The sequence below is a fragment of the Eleutherodactylus coqui genome, chromosome 13, assembly GCF_035609145.1.
Source record: "Eleutherodactylus coqui strain aEleCoq1 chromosome 13, aEleCoq1.hap1, whole genome shotgun sequence".
NCBI classification, from domain to species: Eukaryota; Metazoa; Chordata; class Amphibia; order Anura; family Eleutherodactylidae; genus Eleutherodactylus; species Eleutherodactylus coqui.
Window position 1 is genome coordinate 99,258,712 of NC_089849.1, and position 21,874 is coordinate 99,280,585.

The following is a 21,874-nucleotide window of genomic DNA, read 5'->3' on the forward strand; positions in this document are numbered from 1 at the left end:
GACATTGGGGGATCAATGCCCTTCATATTCTACAGTTATGAACTGGGGTGCCACTTCAGCACCAATGATGAGGAACGTCCTGGACGACCGAGAGAGGTTGTTATTCCGGAGATCGTCAATGCTGCGCACAACCTCATACTGGAGAATCGGCCAATTTCAGCTAAAGGAATAGCAGGAACATCATGGGGATTTCTGGTGAACGTGTTTGTGTCATTATCCATGAACATTTGAACATGAAGAAGCGATCTGCAAAGTGGGTCCCCAAATGTTTGACAACAGATCAGGAAAGCATGCGAGTGAAAACTTCCCGGTCCATTTGTCAGCGTTTCCGGACTGATAAGAACTTCCTGGATCGACTGGTCACCATGGATGAGACCTGGATTTATTTCTATGACCCTGAAACCAAGGAGCAGTCAAAGGAGTGGAGGCACAGTGGTTCTCCTCGCCCCAAAGAAGTTCAGGGTGCAAAAATCAGCCACTAAGGTGATGGCGTCTGTGTTCTGGGATAAGAAGGGCATGCTGCTAGTGGACTACCTTCAAAATGGTTCCACCATCAACGCAAGGTATAAAGGTTAAAAGGCGCCGCAAGCTGTCCAAAGGAATCTTGTTCCTGCAAGACAACGCCTCCGCTCACACTGCACAAGCCACCACGGCAAAACTGGTGGAGCTAGGCTTCCAGCTGGTTGACCACCCACCTTATTCACCAGATCTTGCTCCCTCCGACTATCATCTGTTTCCAAACCCGAAGAAACACCTCAAGGGTACCAAATTTCACCCCATTTCTGATGCCATGGCTGCAACGGATGACTGGTTTGAGGCACAACCAAAGTCCTTCTTTTTGCAAGGCTTACAGAACTTGGAATACCGATGTAAGAAGTGTGTTGGCATCAGTGGAGAGGATGTGGAAGAAATGTAACGTTTCATCTTTCTATCTCGTTTCTTTCTGGGTAAAGCCAAAGACTTATCAGCAGCCCCTCGTATTAGAGGGAGCAAAGAAGCTGCATGAGCTTTATATGCCTATACACCCTGCAGACTGTCTCTCTTTCTCAGTACAGAGCATGTTTTGTATATTTCTGTTGTCACAGTATATAGTAGCTGACAAACTACACTATTGCCTGGGGAATATTGCAGCCATCTTTTTGTAGCCTCAGACGATGATCAAAGTTGCGTCTGGCCAAAACAAATTATTTGCAGGCGTTACGTAGATACCTGCAGAATGAGGGGAAGTAACTGAAGCTCCACAAAACAGGGACAGTCCAGAATATACAATACATACACTCTGGCCTTTTGTTCTCGAATATAGTGCCGCCCTGGGATTGTCAAAAAGACAGTGTTTGTTCAAAGTCGAGTCTGGCCGATACAAATTAGCATACGTGACGCAGCGGCCATAGTTTTCTGCAAACTATAACGTTAGCTGAAAAGTTAAGTAAAACTAAACCAAAAATAATTAAAGAATTAAACATAAAGAAAGCAAGGGGTAGGGGACATGTTGGTAGTCATGATGGGATAGAGAATGGACCAAGTTGGCACTTCAAGCGGCTCTCGCTGAAGCAACAGCTCCACGCTCTGCAGGAGGTGAGGCATGCGCACTGCCATTCCTCTGAAGTGGTTCTGCCTGTGCGTTACCTCCACTGCACGCAACCAGTGGACGACAACATGCCTCACTTCTGGAATGATCTATCCTGGTGTTCTGCGCCCACCGCAACGTAGGATCTTTTTATATGCTGTGCTTTTAGAATGCATAATATTTTTATCCTTTTACAGATAAGCCCGGAGATTTCTACTGGAAATTCCTATTTAGAGCCGTATTTAGCAGAACATACAAGCCATAAGTCCAGTATAAAGCCCCCAGGGTCATTAATCTTCTACAATGAAGCAGACTTGGCTGCCGTGTTTGGGTCTGGTCAGACACTGGTTATCACTTACTGTTCAGCCTTTGAGTCAATGAAGAACGGTTTCCTTTTCTGAGACGTCTCTAGAAGAGAATGTTATTGATTTGTGCTTTATTCTCCATATAGTCAAAAGTGCACATATGTATCACTGGATTTGACTTCGGTACAAAAGACTATTAGATTTGTTGCAAATGAGAGTTCTAAGGATAGTAGACCCGTACCTGTCACTACTACTGCAAACAAGGGGTGATGAGTAGATCTCCTGTTTTACATAGTCCCACCCCTTTCTCAAGGCCAGGAAGAATAGTATTGAGGAAGAGGCGGAGCTTTGCTCACAGATCAGTTGCACTCTGTGTTCATTGGTAGAGATGAGCGAGCACCAAAATGCTCGGGTGCTCGTTACTCGAGACGAAATTTTCGCGATGCTCGAGGGTTCGTTTCGAGTAACGAACCCCATTGAAGTCAATGGGCGACCCGAGCATTTTTGTATATCGCTGATGCTCGCTAAGGTTTCCATTTGTGAAAATCTAGGCAATTCAAGAAAGTGATGGGAACGACACAGCAACGGATAGGGCAGGCGAGGGGCTACATGTTGGGCTGCATCTCAAGTTCCCAGGTCCCACTATTAAGCCACAATAGTGGCAAGAGTGCCCCCCCCTCCCAACAATTTTTACTTCTGAAAAACCCTCATTAGCAATGCATACCTTAGCTAAGCACCACACTACCTCCAACAAAGCACAATCACTGCCTGCATGACACTGCGCTGCCACTTCTCCTGGGTTACATGCTGCCCAACCCCGCCTGCACGACCCAGTGTCCACAGCGCGCACACCAAAATGTCCCTGTGCAGCCTTCAGCTGCCCTCATGCCAAACGCTGGCCTCATAGCCACACCACCCTCATGTCTATTTATAAGTGCGTCTGCCATGAGGAGGAACCGCAGGCACACACTGCAGAGGGTTGGCAAGGCTAGGCAGCTACCCTCTTTAAAAGGGGGGGCGATAGCCCATAATGCTGTACAGAAGCAATGAGAAGTCCAATCCTGTGCCACCTCCATCAGGAGCTGCAAACGTGGGCATAGCAATGGGGAACCCATGTGCCACACACTATTCATTCTGTCAAGGTGTCTGCATGCCCCAGTCAGACTGGGTTTTTTTTATAAATAGTCACAGGCAGGTACAACTCCGCAATGGGAATTCCGTGTGCACCCACAGCATGGGTGGCTCCCTGGAACCCACCGGCTGTACATAAATGTATCCCATTGCAGTGCCCAGCACAGCTGAGGTAACATCAGGTTTAATGCAGGTGGGCTTCGGCCCACACTGCATGCCCCAGTCAAACTGGGGTTCTTTAGAAGTGGACACATGGAGTTACAACTCCGTGTGGACCGACAGCATGGGTGGGTCCCAGGAAGCCAATGGCGGTACATAAATATATCCCATTGCATTGCCCATCACAGCTGAGGTAACGTCCGATTAAATGCAGGTGGTCTTCGGCCCACACTGCATGCCCCAGTCTGACCGGGGTTTTTAATACATAGACACTGGCAGGTACAAATCCCTAATGTGAAGTCCCTGTGGACACACAGCATGGGTGGCTCCCTGGAACCCACCGGTGGTACATAAATATATCCCATTGCATTGCCCATCACAGCTGAGGTAACGTCAGGTTTAATGCAGGTGGGCTTCGGCCCACACTGCATGCCCCAGTCAGACTGGGGTTCTTTAGAAGTGGACACATGGAGTAACAACTCCGTGTGGACCGACAGCATTGGTGGGTTCCAGGAACCCGCCGGCGGTACATAAATATATCCCATTGCAGTGCCCAGCACAGCTGAGGTAATGTCAGCTTTAATGCAGGTGGGCTAAGAATTACTAGGATTACAATGTAGGCGAGGGCCCAAAAAAATTGGTGTACCAACAGTACAAATGTACTTAAGAAAAATTGCCCATGCCCAACCAAGAGGGCAGGTGAAACCCATTAATCGCTTTGGTTAATGTGGCTTAATTGGTAACTAGGCCTGGAGGCAGCCCAGTTAAAATAAAAATAGGTTCAGGTGCAAGTTTCAACGCTTTATTGAATTGAGAATTGAAACGTATAAACATTGTTTACAAAAGTTATATGACTGAGCCTTGTGGGCCTAAGAAAAATTGCCCGTTCGGCGTGATTACGTGAGGTTTCAGGAGGAGGAGCAGGAGGAGGAGGATGAATATAATACAAAGATTGATGAAGCTAAAAGGTCCCCGTTTTTTATCGTGATAGAGAACGATGCTTCCATCCGCAAGTGCAGCCTACGTATTGTTTAGGTATCGCTGCTGTCCGCTGGTGGAGAAGAGAAGTCTGGGGAAATCCAGGCTTTGTTCATCTTTATGATTGTAAGCCTGTCGGCACTGTCGGTTGACAGGCGGGTACGCTTATCCGTGATGATTCCCCCAGCCGCACTAAACACCCTCTCTGACAAGACGCTAGCCGCAGGACAAGCAAGCACCTCCAGGGCATACAGCGCAAGTTCAGGCCACGTGTCCAGCTTCGACACCCAGTAGTTGTAGGGGGCAGAGGCGTCACGGAGGAGAGTCGTGCGATTGGCTACGTACTCCCTCACCATCCTTTTACAGTGCTCCCGCCGACTCAGCCTTGACTGGGGAGCGGTGACACAGACTTGCTGGGGAGCCATAAAGCTGTCAAAGGCCTTGGATAGTGTTCCCTTGCTGTGCTGTACATGCTGCCTGATCTCCGCACCTCCCCTGCTACCTGGCCCTCGGAACTGCGCCTTCTGCCACTAGCGCTCTCGGATGGGAATTATACCATCAGTTTGTCCACCAGGGTCCTGTGGTATAGCATCACTCTCGAACCCCTTTCCTCTTCGGGTATGAGAGTGGAAAGGTTCTCCTTATACCATGGGTCGAGCAGTGTGTACACCCAGTAATCCGTAGTGGCCAGAATGCGTGTAACGCGAGGGTCACGAGAAAGGCATCCTAACATGAAGTCAGCCATGTGTGCCAGGATACCTGTATGCAACACATGGCTGTCCTCACTCAGAAGATCACTTTCAGGATCCTCCTCCTCCTCCTCCTCCTCCTCAGGCCATACACGCTGAAAGGATGACAGGCAAACAGCATGGGTACCCTCAGCAGTGGGCCAAGCTGTCTCTTCCCCCTCCTCCTCATGCTCCTTCCCCTCCTCCTCCACGCGCTGAGATATAGACATGTGGGTGCTCTGACTATCCAGCGACATACTGTCTTCCCCCGCCTCCGTTTCCGAGCGCAAAGCGTCTGCCTTTATGCTTTGCAGGGAACTTCTTAAGAGGCATAGCAGAGGAATGGTGACACTAATGATTGCAGCATCGCCGCTCACCATCTGGGTAGACTCCTCAAAGTTTCCAAGGACCTGGCAGATGTCTGCCAACCAGGCCCACTCTTCTGTAAAGAATTGAGGAGGCTGACTCCCACTACGCCGCCCATGTTGGAGTTGGTATTCCACTATAGCTCTACGCTGCTCATAGAGCCTGGCCAACATGTGGAGCGTAGAGTTCCACCGTGTGGGCACGTCGCACAGCAGTCGGTGCACTGGCAGATTAAACCGATGTTGCAGGGTGCGCAGGGTGGCAGAGTCCGTCTTGGACTTGTGGAAATGTGCGCTGAGCCGGCGCACCTTTCCGAGCAGGTCTGACAAGCGTGGGTAGCTTTTCAGAAAGCACTGAACCACCAAATTAAAGACGTGGGCCAGGCATGGCACGTGCGTGAGGCTGCCGAGCTGCAGAGCCGCCACCAGGTTACGGCCGTTGTCACACACGACCATGCCCGGTTGGAGGCTCAGCGGAGAAAGCCAGCGGTCGGTCTGCTCTGTCAGACCCTGCAGCAGCTCGTGGGCCGTGTGCCTCTTCTCTCCTAAGCTGAGTAGTTTCAGCACGGCCTGCTGACGCTTGGCCACCGCTGTGCTGCCACGCCGCGCGACACCGACTGCTGGGAACGTGCTGCTGCTGACACATCTTGATTGCTAGACAGAGGTTGCGTAGGAGGAGGAGGAGGAGGGTGGTTTAGTGGAGGAAGCATACACTGCCGTAGATACCAGCACCCAGTTGGGGCCCGCAATTCTGGGGGTGGGTAGGACGTGAGCGGTCCCAGGCTCTGACTCGGTCCCAGCCTCCACTAAATTCACCCAATGTGCTGTCAGGGAGATATAGTGGCCCTGCCCGCCTGTGCTTGTCCTCGTGTCCGTTGTTAAGTGGACCTTGGCAGTAACCGCGTTGGTGAGGGCGCGTACAATGTTGTGGGAGACGTGGTCATGCAGGGCTGGGACGGCACATCGGGAAAAGTAGTGGCGACTGGGAACAGAGTAGCGCGGGGCCGCCGCCGCCATCATGTTTTTGAAAGCCTCTGTTTCCACAAGCCTATACAGCAGCATCTCCAGGCTGATCAATCTGGCTATGTGCACGTTTAATGCTTGAGCGTGCTTGTGCGGGTGCGGGTGCGTGGCTGCGTACTTGCGCTTGCGCTCAAACACTTGCGCTAGCCACGGCTGGACGGTGCGCTGAGAGACATTGTTGGATGGGGCCGAGGACAGCGGAGGTGAGGGTGTGGGTGCAGGCCGGGAGACGGTAGTGCCTGTGTCCTGAGAGGGGGGTTGGATCTCAGTGGCAGGTTGGGGCACAGAGGGAGAGGCAGCGGTGCAAACCGGAGGCGGTGAACGGCCTTCGCCCCACCTTGTGGGGTGCTTGGCCATCATATGTCTGCGCATGCTGGTGGTGGTGAGGCTGGTGGTGGTGGCTCCACGGCTGATCTTGGCGCGACAAACCTTGCACCCCACAGTTCGTCGGTCGTCTGCACTCTCAGTGTAAAACTGCCAGACCTTTGAGCACCTCGGCCTCTGCAGGGTGGCATGGCGCGAGGGGGCGCTTTGGGAAACAGTTGGTGGATTATTCGGTCTGGCCCTGCCTCTACCCATGGCCACCGCACTGCCTCTTCCAACCTGCCTTGCTGCTGCACTTGCCTCCCCCTCTGAAGACCTGTCCTCAGTAGGCTTAACAAACCAGGTGGGGTCAGTCACCTCATCGTCCTGCTGCTCTTCCTCCGAATCCTCTGTGCGCTCCTCCCTCGGACTTACTGCAATTACTACTACCTGAGTGATAGACAACTGTGTCTCATCGTCGTCGTCCTCCTCACCCACTAAAAGCTCTTGAGACAGTTGCCGGAAGTCCCCAGCCTCATCCTTCGGGCCCCGGGAACTTTCCAAAGGTTGGGCATCGGTCACGACAAACTCCTCCGATGGGAGAGGAACCATTGCTGCCCATTCTGAGCAGGGGCCCGAGAACCGCTCCTGGGAGTCTGCCTGCTCCTCAGAATGTGTCATTGTAATGGAGTGAGGAGGCTGGGAGGAAGGAGGAGCATCACCCAGAGGATTCAGAGTTGCAGCAGTGGACGGTGTAGAACTCTGGCTGGTCGATAGATTGCTGGATGCACTTTCTGCCATCCACAACAGGACCTGCTCACACTGCTCATTTTCTAATAAAGGTCTACCGCGTGGACCCATTAATTGTGAGATTAATCTGGGGACGCTAGAAACGTGCCTCTCTCCTAATCCCGCAGCAGTCGGCTGCGATACACCTGGATCAGGAGCTCGGCCTGTGCCCACACCCTGACTTGGGCCTCCGCGTCCTCGCCTGCGTCCACGTTCTCTAGGTCTACCCCTCAGCATGGTGTATTACCAGTAGTGCAGAAACAGAACGCTGTAATTAAATGTGCCGCTTATTGGCCTGTGGTTGGAGGCTGACTTCGCTTACGGAACGCACAGCAGAGCCAGGAAAGAATTTTGCGCAAGCCTGTAGTAACACGTAGGTGCGTATGACTGAGCTAGTGGAATTCACAGCGCAGAAGCAGTCAAGTGTCCAAAGGCCACTAGTAGGCCTTAAGTATTTTGCTTCTATTTCTTTAAAGGCTGAGCTGAGACAGCAGACAGATACTGTAGGCAGCGTATATATGTATACTGTTTCCCTCTGGACGTGATGACGGCGGTGATGTAACGGGCAACGCAGAGCCAGGAAACAATTTTGCGCAAGCCTGCTGTAACACTTAGCTGCGTAATAATTAGGACTACTACCCCCAGCAGAGATGCAGTACACTCAAGACGGTCACAGGCAGCCCAAAGATAGTATTTTTCCCAAATTTGTTTGAAAAAGCCCACTGCCTATATAGACAGTATATCTCTTTCACCTTTCCCACTGTCCCTGCCTCACCAGTACTGGCCCTATACTATGTACAATGACTGCAGACTGTGGACGCAATGCTCTGCGCGCCCGATATACAAAAAAAAAAAAAAGTGCAACACTGCTAAAAGCAGCCTCAACAGTACTGCACACGGTCAGATGTGGCCCTAAGAAGGACCGTTGGGTTTCTTGAAGCCTAATATGACACCTAACGCTCTCCCTATAGCAGCAGCAGCATCAGCAGCACTTTTCCTGATCTATGTCAGAATGCATCTGTGGCGAGCCGCGGGCGGGGCCGATTTAAATACTCGGGTGACACCTGATATCCCCAGCCACTCCCTGCAGGGGGGTGGGATAGGGCTGGAACATCGCAGGAGGAAGTTGTAATGCCTTCCCTGTCTTTCTATTGGCCAGAAAAGCGCGCTAACGTCTCAGAGATGAAAGTGAAAGTAAGCCGAACATCGCGTGGTACTCGCCTCGAGTAACGAGCATCTCGAACACGCTAATACTCGAACGAGCATCAAGCTCGGACAAGTACGTTCGCTCATCTCTATTCATTGGCTAATATCTAACACTGCAGCACAATATTGGACACGGATTCTACAATTTGGGTGCAGTTTACTGGGGAACACTTAGTATTTTTGTGACTCATTTGACTATGTGGCTGCTTTAACTCCTAAGGGTCCATTTAGATGGGATGAATGTCGGGTGGGAGGGTCTTGTTTTTACGACATACGCACTGCAGCAAAAAAAAACATGATCACTTTATTCTGTGAGTCAGTACAATTATGATACTTTATCTATTTTTTTTTTGCTGTACTAATTTTAAAAAATAAATTCTGGGAAAAAAAATTTCTGCCACCATAACGTTAGTTTTTTCCTGGACATAGTTGTATGAGGGTTCGTTTTTTGTGGGGCGTCTTGTAGTTTCTAATGGTACCATTTTTGGAAGCAAATGACTTTTTGATTGCTTATTACATTTTTTTCTTGGAGGTGGGGTAATCAAAAAAGTGCAATTCTGTCATTTTTGTTTCTATTCACCGTGCAGGGAAAATAATGCGTTACTTTAATAGATCAGACTTTTATGGACGCAGTGATACCAAATAATTTTTTATTTAATAATTTTTTAATTATAAATATGGCAATTTTTTAAACTTTTATTATCTTATATTTTAATTATTGAGTTTTTAAATTGACTTTCACTTTTTTTTAGTCCCAATAGGAGACATGAACTTGTGATGGTCTGATCGCTCCTGCAGTATGATGTTATACCATAGTAATACTTACTGATAATATACCACAGGCAATGCTTGATCGGCAATCTGCAATGGTAGCCCTGGGGGCTTTTAGGTCTCTGGCTGCCATAGCAACCTAACGGTACCCTGCAATCTCATTGTGAGAGGCCATTTGGGATCACTAAACTGAGATCAGGGCATTTAAATGCTGTTGTCAGTATTAACACTGGCATTTAACCCTTCCCAATCCACTGTCTGACATCTAAAGACGTTATGATTTAAGGCTGTACCACTCCGATGTTGAAAGACATCTGTCGGGGTTCTCTTACTGTATATTGCCAGCCTCTCTGTTGTCAGAGCCTATCCAACGTGTCACCTCATGCAGTACTGGCTTTAGCCAGCAGATAGCGCCGTTGTATAACGGCAGAAAAAGAGTAAGCCCCCTAGGAAAACCAGGATACAAATTGGATTGGAAAGGGTTAAACGGTAAACACCTGCAGTCAGCAGTGGTGCTGATCAGAATTGTTGCAGGTGGGTGTCAGTCGTAATAAACAGCCAGCACCCACATTGTATGGAGCGGGATCGGCCTCTGATCCCCCTCGATACAAACTCCAAACCTCCATGATATAAATGTACATCCTGGGGTTGTAAGGGGTTAAGAAGAACTCTACTTAAATTTTTAATCCTCATAGATGATACTTTAATGTTTTTTAAATAGATAAACTGTCTCCATGTCACTCATCAGGCCTTACAATTCACACTTTCTGTAGCGCAGATGATTTAGCCTTATATGAATGGGAAAGGGGCCCCTGGGTGGAGATTGGGCCCTCTGGCAGGTTTGGAAATGGGGAACTGGCGACTGCAGAAGATTTCTACCTGATGGTTCCCTGATAGAAAGACCCTTTCACTGGAGTTCACAGGCTGGATACCGGCTTCAGCATGTAAGGCCATGCCAGGAGGCCTGATACAGAATCCCCACTGGCATCTGCCCCTTCCGTCTCACTGAGGGCATACTCTGCCCTCATGCTGCAAGAAATTACCTTACCTGGTGCCCCAGAACCTCCAAGACCTTTCCAAACATGTGATCTCTTGGCAGCCAGTCACAAAAATAGCATACATTTACAAAGCAAAAAACAAGAGCGATAACATGAATGACCACTAGAGGTCAGCCTTCATCCACACAACAATATACATACATTATCTGAAAACCAGATAACTAATGTGGCTGTTCCTTCAGGACCCCTTTTACACATGCAACAGCATCCAGTGGTGTAGATTGTACATAGCAATTTAATGTCAAGCACATTTATTTCAGCTGCATTGCCACTTAATCTGGATGTATAGGTGGTGAGCTTCACATTTCTTTAAGCCAGAAAACCCCATTCACAATATGTGGGGGTGGGTGTGCTGTTGTGAACCAGCATGCGGGAAGGGAGCATATGGGTTTTTGTAAAGAGCTTTCCTTTGTACAACTTGTAGTAATCAGGTATTTAAAAATGACCCACTTTACAGGCTCCTGCCCTAAGGCCAGATTCCCAGGAGCGTATGCATATTTGTGCGCATCTGAGTGCTGCATATCTGAAGAACAAATGATGCTTTTTTGCACGCCGTTGGCGTATTTTACTGCAAGGCATATTCTTGTGTGGCTAAATAATATGCACTGATTGAAATGTCTAGTTTAAGGCGTTCCAGGTGTGTTCTTTTTCCTGCAGAATTATGCAGTTATTTTGCGCCTATTTGCACATCCTCATTGACATCTATAGGGGAACTTTTGTATGCAAATGCACAAGACAATATAGCATGCTGTGGGGGAAGGGGGGGGGGGTTGTGCAACAGGAATGTGCCGGAAAAATGTGCATATGTGACGAACCTATTGAAATCAATGGATTCTATACTTGGTGTGTTGTGCAAATACGTCCTTGTGAATCTGGCTGCAGGCAGGTGTCCGACTTGAGGTCATATTTAATACATTTCTTTTAATAAAAAACCCAGATGTCGCCCCTTATGTCTTCTGTCCAGTTGTCAACCATGATTGAAAGTTGGGTGACAATCCAGCCTCCATTATAGCTCCAAGGGTTCCCACAAAGATTTTCTAGGTGTCTGGATGCCTAGCATACGTAATGCCAGGGGTGTAACTATAGGGCATGCGGTTGTACCTGGGCCCAGGAGCCTTAGGGGGCCCATAAGGCCTCTCTTCTCCATATAGGGAGCCCAGTACTGTAAATAAAGCATTCTAGTTGGGGGCCCTGTTACAGGTTTTGCATTGGGACCCAGAAGCTATACGTTCCGCCTCTGCCTAGTGAGGATATGAATCTGGGAGAGTTGGGTGGGAACTCCTGTGGGAACTGTAGTGGTGGCCATATTCCTCGTCACCCAGCTTTCCCAGACACCTGAAGTTTTAATACAGTTGAGGTGGGACTTGGGATCTGTCATACAGAAGCAGTGGGGAAGCCATAAAGGTGACCAGACACCTGAAAGATATACTTCTTTAGTAGAGCAATGGCTCATCCTCTTATCCCTTCCATGAGCATAATTTAGCAGACACCTGAGTCTGGGAGAATTGGGTGAGTGCTCCTGTCGGAGCTGTAAAGGTGGCTATATACCTTGTCACCCAGCTTTCCTGGAAATTGATGAAATGGCTGGATATGTTAGGACTTGGCAGAAGAGGACAACTCAAGGACTTCTAGTGACTGCCCTGTATGTGGGCCTGTTGTAAGGATGCTTTCATTAAACACAGCTGTCGCCCTCTAGGTCAGCGGAGTCGTGCTGGAAGGTATGGTGAAGAAGTGGACGCAGTACAGAGAAGAGTGCTGGACAAGACTGGAACAACAGAGGATATTGATGACTGGTAAGGTCCTGGGAAGCTGAGATACAACTGTCTCCATTCAACAAACCCCCAAATACTCAAACCGCACTGAACGCCAACACCTATAATAATGTAATTATATTCATATCCTAGAAGTTGTATACGTTATATAACTATATAGCCGAAGAAGAGCACCTTATACCATCATGGTTCATATTGTTATACACAAGATATCTAACTTATAGCAGCTGTGCATATATGGTTATATACCATAACATTTCAAGGCTATGCCAGCTTTGTCATTACTACTATATATGACTCGTAGAGTTGGAAGGGACCTCCAGGGTCATCGGGTCCAACCCTCCTGCTCAGTGCAGGATTCACTAAATCATCCCAGATAGATATTTGTCCAGCCTCTGAACACTTCCATTGAAGGAGAACTCCCCACCTCCCGTGGCAACCTGTTCGACTCATTGATCACCCTCACTGTCTAATATCTAATCTGTGTCTCCTCCCTTTCAGTTTCATCCCATTGCTTCTAGTCTTTCCTTGTATAAATGAGAATAGGGCTGATCCCTCTGCACTGTGACAGCCCTTCAGATATTTGTAGACCGCTATTAAGTCTCCTCTCAGCCTTCTCTTCTGCAGCCTAAACATTCCCAGCTCCTTTAACCGATCCTCATAGGACATGATTTGCAGACCACTCACCATCTTGGTAACTCTTCTCTGAACTTGCTCCAGTTTGTCTGTCTTTTTTAAATTGGGGTTTCCAGAACTGGACCCAGTATTCCAGATGAGGTCTGACTAAAAGCCCATTTACACGTAACGATTACCGCCCAAAATTAATTCAGACAAACGAATTTGAGCGATAATCATTCAATGTAAATGCGCAAAAATCGCTCACTATTCTATTGCGGTTTGTTAATCTGACTTTTCAGTCAGCTTATATAAAACCTCATTGGATCACTGGCTTCTTGTTCTGTCTAAACCCTCCCCGCTCAGCGTTTTACCTAGGAGTTGAAGCGCTAAGCAAGAAGTGGACGAGAAGCCCATAATCCAGCGGGAAGTCTCTGTGTAAATGCTCTGCACGAACAATGACTACCTTAGTGGTGACAGCGCTTATTCATTCATTTGAAAGACTGTCCGCCGGTGTAAAAGGGCCATATGGAAGAGTAGAGGAGGATAATTAACTCACATGATCTAGACTGCTTCTCTTAATACATCTCAAAATTAGCCTTTTTGCTGCTGCATCACACTGTAGACTCATGTTCAGCCTGTGATTTATACCCCACTCTTTTTCACATGTGCTGCTAAGCTCAATTCCTCATTTTGCATGTGCTTATTTTTTTGCCCAGATGTAGGACTTTGGTATTGAACAAGGAGAAATGCATTCTGTTGGTCGCTGCCCACTGTGCAAGCTTGTCTAGATCATTTTGAGTATTTTCTTCTCTAATGTTAGCCATCCCTCCTTGCTTTGTGTTGTGTATTTGTATTATATTATGAGATCGTTTCGGCTAGGGTCATTAGAGGGATCTGAGGACGTCTCTTTGGCACAGAAAGGATGCCTCTGCAGTAATTAAAAGGTACCTGGTTACGTTTTATAACAGTAGTGGGTATGCTGCTCCCAGTCAGCTTTAGGCCCCTGGTTAGGACAGGTGTGAGCCCGGATGATGTAAGAGGAGAAGCTCTTTGGACTTCAACCCAAGAGTGGGTAAATGGACTGTTAACGATGTGTAATGAGGTATGGCATTAGGCCAAATACAGAGGGCCACTGACGAACCACTCACAACTACCAATAATTGGGTTGCGAGCTTCTGTATTTCAGCTAAAATATCTACTACTACTTTGCAGAAGAGATGCTGGGGAAGCCTGGGGCATTGGTGCTTTGTGTGGTCCACCTAGAATTGGTGCCCGCCTGGTCTAATAGGCTGTAAGTCTGTATGGTGTACTGTGTGTATCAGTGTGACTGGCACCCTGTGCAATCCTCATCTATGTGCAAGCTTAAGGGCACCTTCACGCAAGCGTATTCACATGTGTGCACCTCAGCACTGCAATTTTGAAGAATGAACTATGCTTTTTTTGCACCCGTATTGGAGCACTCTTCTGTACTTCTGCCCGTAGGGCATTTTCCTTTGTGCGTGCCAAACAAGACACACTACATGAAATAACTAGTTCCAGAGGTTTTCTTTATCCAGCAAAATTGTGCAATGTATTACGCATCTCCTTGCATATTGCGTGTATGGGGACCTTTGGTGCGCAAATACACTGAAAAGTAATTTTCTGAAATGTGCGTGCAAAATACGGAAGTGAATGAACCCATTGAAATCAAAGGATTCTATTATCTGCAATTGTGCACGTAAATACGCCTGTATGAAGGAGCACTGATACTACAAAGCACAACCTCCATGAATTGGGGGTGAGTGGTTGCTCAGCAGTATTTTGTCCCTGTGCTACCTCACTCGTATAGCATGCTGCTTGTATAGTAAATACCGTAGTAGCCAGGGCCAATGTGCAAAGTATAGAGCTGTCTGCTTCCAGTAGAGGGCAAACGCCCTGGGGAACAGCTGATCGCCACTGATTTCGATACTTGCATACCAGCACACACAACAGATGGAAATGCTATTAAAGTACAAGGTATTGATTCGTGGACTGGCCAAGCCACTTAAGCCCGCAAGCCACTACAAGACTGCTTGTTGTCTTGTGGGTCCCTAAACTAGCAAGACAATTTGACTCCAATCTGCAGGGAGAATGGCAGGACCCTACCTAATAAACAAGGTGATCGTCTCGATAAAGGCACCCCCACACTGGAACCTTGGTCCTGACCATACCTTAAGGGTTAATACACAGAACCACAACAGACTGGGACACAGAACACAAATCATGCAGGAACACCCTAGGGTTAGCATGCAAGACAGAACAACCACATAGAACAGGACAGTTCACTCCTCATGTCTAGCCACCAGCACAGACATACAGAACATGACGCTGTTCACACCATACACACAGAACAGGGCTATCCACACCTAATGTCTGGCCACCTGCACAAACACTAGACCAGCCACTGTTCAAACACATAACACAGATACAGGCATGCAAGACCAACCAACCCTAGAATGAAAGGATATCTGACACCAAACACAGCAAGCTGCAAAGGAAACATGACTGCTCACCAGGGAAACCAAACCATAGAGTGAAGGGATACCAGCTTACTCTTGCAGAGGGTGGATATTTAACTGTAAACAGACCATAAGTGATTGGCTAGCTGGAGAACACCACAGCCAGTCAAATTTCCTCACCTAAGATGATGTGCTCCTGGAACCCTGTACATCTACTTTGTAGAATGTGAATGACTGAGATCAGAGTACGTTGGGAGGCTGTTTGGACCACACCATGCCTTAGAGACCTCAGATTCTATTATATACACTATTCTGATGCATATCTGCAAATGGCTAAGGTATCAGAGTGGCCATAACTACCTTTAAAGAGCTCTAATTTCTCTAAACCTTTGATCATCTTACAGGCTGTCAGGTGTAATGTGTGGGGATGTGGATAAAGAATCCTTTGCTGGGACAGATCTCTTCTGGTTGGAAGCCTCCAATAATTGCCCCTCAACACTGCCAATGCCAGGGAGATCAGCGAACTTTGGCTTGCTCCTCCTACACTTTCCTCAATACTCTGGGTTTAGTGGGGGAGGTAGGAACACGTAAGTCCAGCTTCCTTTTCCAGCTGCCGCTGCTTGAGAGCTGTTTAGACGGAAGGGACCTTGACATCCTCCCCTGTCGTCATAGGATCCAGCACTAGACTACCTATTCTCTCTTTGTGCAAATACTGTATGTCTGATTTGAGATTCTGCTGGCTGGGGTGAAGGGTTTTTTGGCAGAAATGTGGATGTTCAAAGTCCCAAAATTCCAAACAAATTGTTTTCTACCAAAATTCTTTGAGCGGTCGTGTTACTAAATTAGGGTTACTTTTGTTTTTTCCATTGTTCTTGGTACCTCAGGAGCTCTTCAGATGTGATGGGAGGTCCAAAAACTTTTCCAGCAAAATCTGTGCACCAAATGCCAAAAAGGGCTCCTTCTCTTCTGAGCCTTGATATGCACCCAAACAGGAGTTTACATGCTAGGGAGAAATTGGGTAGCAAACTTTGGGGTGCTTTTTTTCCTACTGACCCCTATGAAAATATAAAAATTTTAGCTAAATTAGCATTTAATTGGAAAAAAAACTGTAGTTTTTAATTTTCATTGTTCAATGTTAAGAAAAAAAATCACCGAATACTTGTCGGTTCAAAATGCTGACTATATCCCTTGAGGAATTACTTTCAGGGGACAAGTTTCCAAAATATACAATATAGGTAATGACAATTGAGATTTCTTACTCTGCTCGCTCCTGTGTTACAGAACCGGTTTAAAATTGAACATTTTAACAATCTAAAAAATTGATTTTGAAGATGTTCTTCAAAATTTTAAAAATAGCTGTTGTACTTAAAAGCCTTGTAATGTGTTAAAAAATAAAGGGACATTTTAAAAAATGATGATAACAAGTAGAGCTATGGTAAATGTAATTTACCAACTATTTTGTGTGGTATAACCATCTGCCTTAAACAGAAATGACGAAAGCTTAAAATGCAAGTTTTTCAAAACTTTTTGTAAATTTTAGGTTTTACGTTTATTTAAAGAAAAAGCAGTCAACCAAAATTTAACAATAACATAAAGTACAATGTGTTGTGAAAAAACCTAGAACCACTTGAACGAGAAAAAGGATTCAAAGTCACTACCGAATTAAAGAGAATTTCCAGGCAAATACTAGTGGTGGTATCCTCAATAGTTGACTGACTGGAGTCCATCGCTGATTGGGGTCCATCGCTGATTGGGCTCCTGCTGTCAGAGCCAGAGGCATAACTTAAAGTTCCTGGGCCCAAATGCAAAATGTGTAGCAGGGCCCCTAATTATAATGTTTTATTAATAGTACTGGGCTACCTATATGGAGAATAGAGGGCTTATGGGCCCCCTAAAGCTCCTGGGCCCGGGTGCAACCGCATCCCCTGCACTCACTATAGTTACGCCCCTGGTCAGAGGAACAACACACAGGGGTACAGAGCTAAAGTAGTTAACGTCAACCCCTGTGTTGTGCAGTGGTCATTAAAATCCCCCTCTGTGCCCCCATTTACTAATAGTGCCCTACTGTGGCTCTGCTTTAGTAATGCCAACTGTGTAGTCCTACTAAGTAATGGGCCATCTCTGGCCCAACGTAGTGCCACTTCTGTGGCCCTAATCAGTAATATTACTTTCTGTGGCCCCTGCAGTCCAACAGCCTTTATTCCCAAACCTCCAACAACAATATGATGGCCATCTTGTCTATTTACACAGTCCTGTGTACAGAGCATGACCCAACTCTTTCCCCCATCTCTGGCTCTCAGTTCATTGTATGACAAGTATGGCGGCAGGGGTCGATCGGTACACAGAGTACTGCAATAGACCAGACTGCGTGAATAAAGAAAATAGTTCTGATACTGCGGCTGGAAGTTTAGATGTGTGGGCCCGATGGGAGATGGGATGGGGCCTCCATCCTCTTCTGGACCCCAGTGCAGCTATATCAGCTGACGTAAAATACACACACAGCCTCGTGTGCAGAGTGTTAAGGCAACAGAAATGCAGGCCTAAGCTCTCACGACCTGAAGATTGCAGGTTCAATCCCCACATGGTTCAGGTAGCCGGCTCAAGGTCGACTCAGCCTTCCATTCTTCTGAGGTCGGTAAAATGAGTACCCAGCTTGGTGGTGGGTAATAAATTAACTACCTGAATAAGTTGGCACTATACAAATAATAATATATATAAAAACATATCTGTTTACATACATAATTATACATACATAATTCAGGAGTGAGCGACCCCTGTAGCCTGGGAAGGATGGGGGGAGGGGGGGAGCCAAGCAATTGGGAGCACTGTCTTGGATTATATTGGTTATAACTATACAGGGTACTGGTACCTGAGGGAGTCAACAGGTCATATGCCACATGAGAAGACACTAATGTAATGGCACATGGTAGTTGGCGCCCTGGTACAGATTTTGCAGTACGGGCCAGGAGCTTTGTCACACATCTGAGCAGCAGTCTTACTTTATGCCTTAATCCCTTATTGACCTGGGTGTTTCAGTCCTAAATGATGACACTTTTTAGGGATTTTCCCCATGTGGTGGTTTTAAGGCCCTATATTTTATATTTCAGCTACCAAAATTATTTTTTCTGCGTTTTTCTTTCTGTGACATAAAGCTAGTTTTTAATCTTTTCATTGAAATTTTATTTTTTTTGCTTTATTACAGGTAAGAAGCCAAAACATTTATACTTAAAAAAAAAAAAATTATAGCGTTTTTTTTAAATTTGTATATTTACACTAAAATAAAGTGTAGGAATAGGTTCCTCCTTTTTCTTTAAGTCGTCTTGCTGTATAATTTGCTTAGTATATGGCGATTGCTTTGGTTGGTCACTTTCTTTTTATATATATTTTTTTACTCATGTAATTTTTTAAACTTATTTTTGTAACCTATCTATAACATTTCTGTCCCCGATGATGTCATATAAGACCTCTGGGGGTCATTCAGTTTCTTTTTTGCATTTATAATTTCACACTTTCCCCCTGTAGCCACGACATCCATATGAGCCCCAGTTACAGGAAAAACTTCCCCCTAGTGTGACAGTAGTCACTAGCAGAGCTGCTCTGGGTCTACTAGGACCCTGCAGCTCTGCTGTGGCAGGGAGCACCTTGTGGTCATGTGATCACTGTGTTAAATAGCAAAAGTAGCACTTCTGTTTTCTCTCTTCACTACATAGGGCTCATTGAGTGCTATATAGACTGCAAGAGAGAAAACAGAAACAGTTAAACGGTTCTGCCTTTTCCTCCAGGTCCTCGGCTGTCACTGACATCTGAGAACCCGACCTGCTCCTGTTATATTGCAGGAGCTTTGATCCCATGCAGGAGTAAAGACTTATTGGGTTAAACTCACACCCTCGCCATCCGCCCGCATAGCCCCCAGGCTTAGAGAGAAGCCCGTTTACCTGCACCAATCACACGTTCCTGCATTATCATTTTCTGTGAAAGCTGATATTCTAGATTTCTTATAATAGAAATTCAAGCAGTGTGAACTTCCCATCCCCTGTATCAATATTTCATGAATAAATAGATTTCCGTGATGCTTGTGACACATAAATACACCAGGCATGCGAATCACATTACCAGGCCAACTACACGCCCCGGTGGCCGCACGGTACAACGCCAAGCTGCTCGCGCTCCAACATCACTTCATTTTTATGCAAATTATTGGTGCTCAATCAATCTGATAGTTATGCATATTTAATGGGCTCCAATATTCTACAATCTCTCCTATTTTAAAGGGCCAGTACATCATTAGTGAAGTAGTTGTGATAAAAATGAAAACATTAGTGTTATTGCTATATGTTTAACAGTTTATGCTGCATCTTATTTTACACTTTATTACAATGTTTATTATGCTTATTTACAATATTTTTAGAATTGTTACACATTCTATTGTGTTTTATTACTTATTTTTTTATATGGTTGTGCTAAGGTATGTTATCACCTAGCCACATGATAGGCAATAGCTTTATTTTCAGTTCTGGTTCTACCACTGGGACCCCACTAATCTCAAGAATGGGAGTCCCGTAGTTCCCTGCATGAATAAAGCGGTGGTTGTGCATATAAGCTGCGGCTCCATCCATTTCAATGGGATCGCCATAGAATCCCATGCGTTTGTTGTACTCAGTAATTTCTGCCGTTCCTATGGATATGAATTGAGCTGCCTGCGCGACCTCCACTCCATTCATGCGGAGACCTTCGGGACTCCCATTCTCGGGATCAGTGGGGTTCCCAGCAATGGGATCCCCCACCAATCATAAAGTTATCCCCTATCTTGTAGAAAGGGAATAACTTTATAAGTTGGCACAAACCTGTTAAGTTGACTATATTATGTATTACTGTATTTTAATTTACAGGCTTCATTCTTAGTAGTTTTACTATTTTTTATATTATTGCGGGACACTTCCTGGATTTGTTTTCCCTTTTCGTTATTTTTTTCCTTGAACATACTAAGTTTAGTAATGCGGAGTTGCTGACGAGCTCAGTCATATAGTGGCTTCGCCTGCTCTGACACACATTATGTAAATGCCGCTTATGTAACAAATAAAATATATTGTCTTTATTTACTGTTAGAGTAAAAATACTAGAAAACTAAAGTGATAATAATAAATTAATAAAAATAATTAAGAACATAGATTTTAACCCCTTAGTAATTGGGTGTGTGCACGGTTTGTATGGGGGAAGGCTCTGTAACACACAGCCACATCGGCTGAGTTAGAAGATAATGCTGATCCCGGCCATTTAACTATTTAAATGCTGCATTGACCACGGCATTTAAATGCCTGGACGGTGAAAGGGGCCTCTATCCATCCCCCGATTGGTCCTTACGACAAGATCACGGGCTGCCATTTGGTTGCCATAGCAGTTTGGGGCCTAGTGAAAGCGTCCAAGCTTGCCATAGTTATAGCCTATTAAGCCCTGCCTATGTTATAGCTTAACGTGAACCAGTCATGAACTATAAACACCATTAACGAAGTTATGATGCTTACAGTTTGGCGATATGGATTCAGGGAAGCATCTTCATATTTACCCAGTTCATGCGGTGTCCCTTAACAAATTCAGTACATGTACAGCAAGCTTGAGGCTTTGCACAAGGGAGTGTGCACGCATCCCCATTCATCTCTATGGGAGTGCATGCACAGCCTTCTGAAAAGAGTTAAGTTTACTGTAGACATGCTAAGTTTGCCAGGGGACACCACAGGAGTGAGGGATGGGGAGCGTATATTGGCCGGCCATGAAAATGCAGCTGATATACGTTGTGTGTAAGAGCCCTTAGAGTGAGGGAAATCTGGATAAGAGTCCCTCAACACCTTGGATCAGTTCAAAGCCATCTGGGATCCATGGGAAACCTTAAACATTCTTGCTTCTCTGTGAAGCTCATATTGTCCATTTTTCCTATAGAAGTGGTTACAGTTTCAGTAACTTATTCCCACACCCACACAAAATGTAGTAATGTCAATAGAAGAAAAACACTTGTAATTAGTAATGGCCCATTTACACGGAGCGATGATCGCTAAAAAAAAATCGGTGATCGTTCGGGCACTGTTAGCTGATCGTTAAAATCAAGCTAACCTAAAAATCGTCGCTCACTTTTATCAGTAGTTCCCCACGGGGGAGTGCTGATAGCATTGTTTCCCTGTGGAGAACAAAGGATCTGAGTGCAGATAATAGCCTAAAGGCTTCATTTGCGTACCTAATTGGTACATAAGAAGCTGAGTAGCTACTTAAAAACCAATTAATAGTTTATGCAAAATGATCGCTCAAAGCTGTCGCTCAAACTGTCCTGCTGGTGTAAATGGGCCTTAAAGGGGTTCTGACACGAATAAGATTTTTATGCTTTAGCAGCCATTGTTCCCTGGTCTGCCTAATGGACACAGGGAACCCACAAATAATGCCTGCTAAAGCATAAAAATCTTATACTTACATTTTACCCTGTTGTTGTTGTGCCGCGGGGGTCATCTCCCAGCAGGCTGTCTTCTTCCTCCGACGAGCCTGGACGGGCCGCCACCCTCTGGGATTACACACACATGCAGAAGACAGGTGCCCTCTGACAGGAGTCAGGACGAGCCGCCTCTCCACTGCGCATGCGCA

General features: G+C 46.2%; 1 protein-coding gene across 1 annotated transcript in view; it reads left to right on the top strand.

Moving 5' to 3' along the window:
- Window positions 1–21,874, top strand: part of GLP2R (glucagon like peptide 2 receptor) — a 148,243-nt gene that overhangs the window by 67,381 nt on the left and 58,988 nt on the right. The window contains exon 2 of the mRNA XM_066586701.1: window positions 12,080–12,176. Coding sequence (XP_066442798.1) covers window positions 12,080–12,176 — 97 coding nt within the window. The remainder of the gene's footprint in view (window positions 1–12,079; window positions 12,177–21,874) is intronic.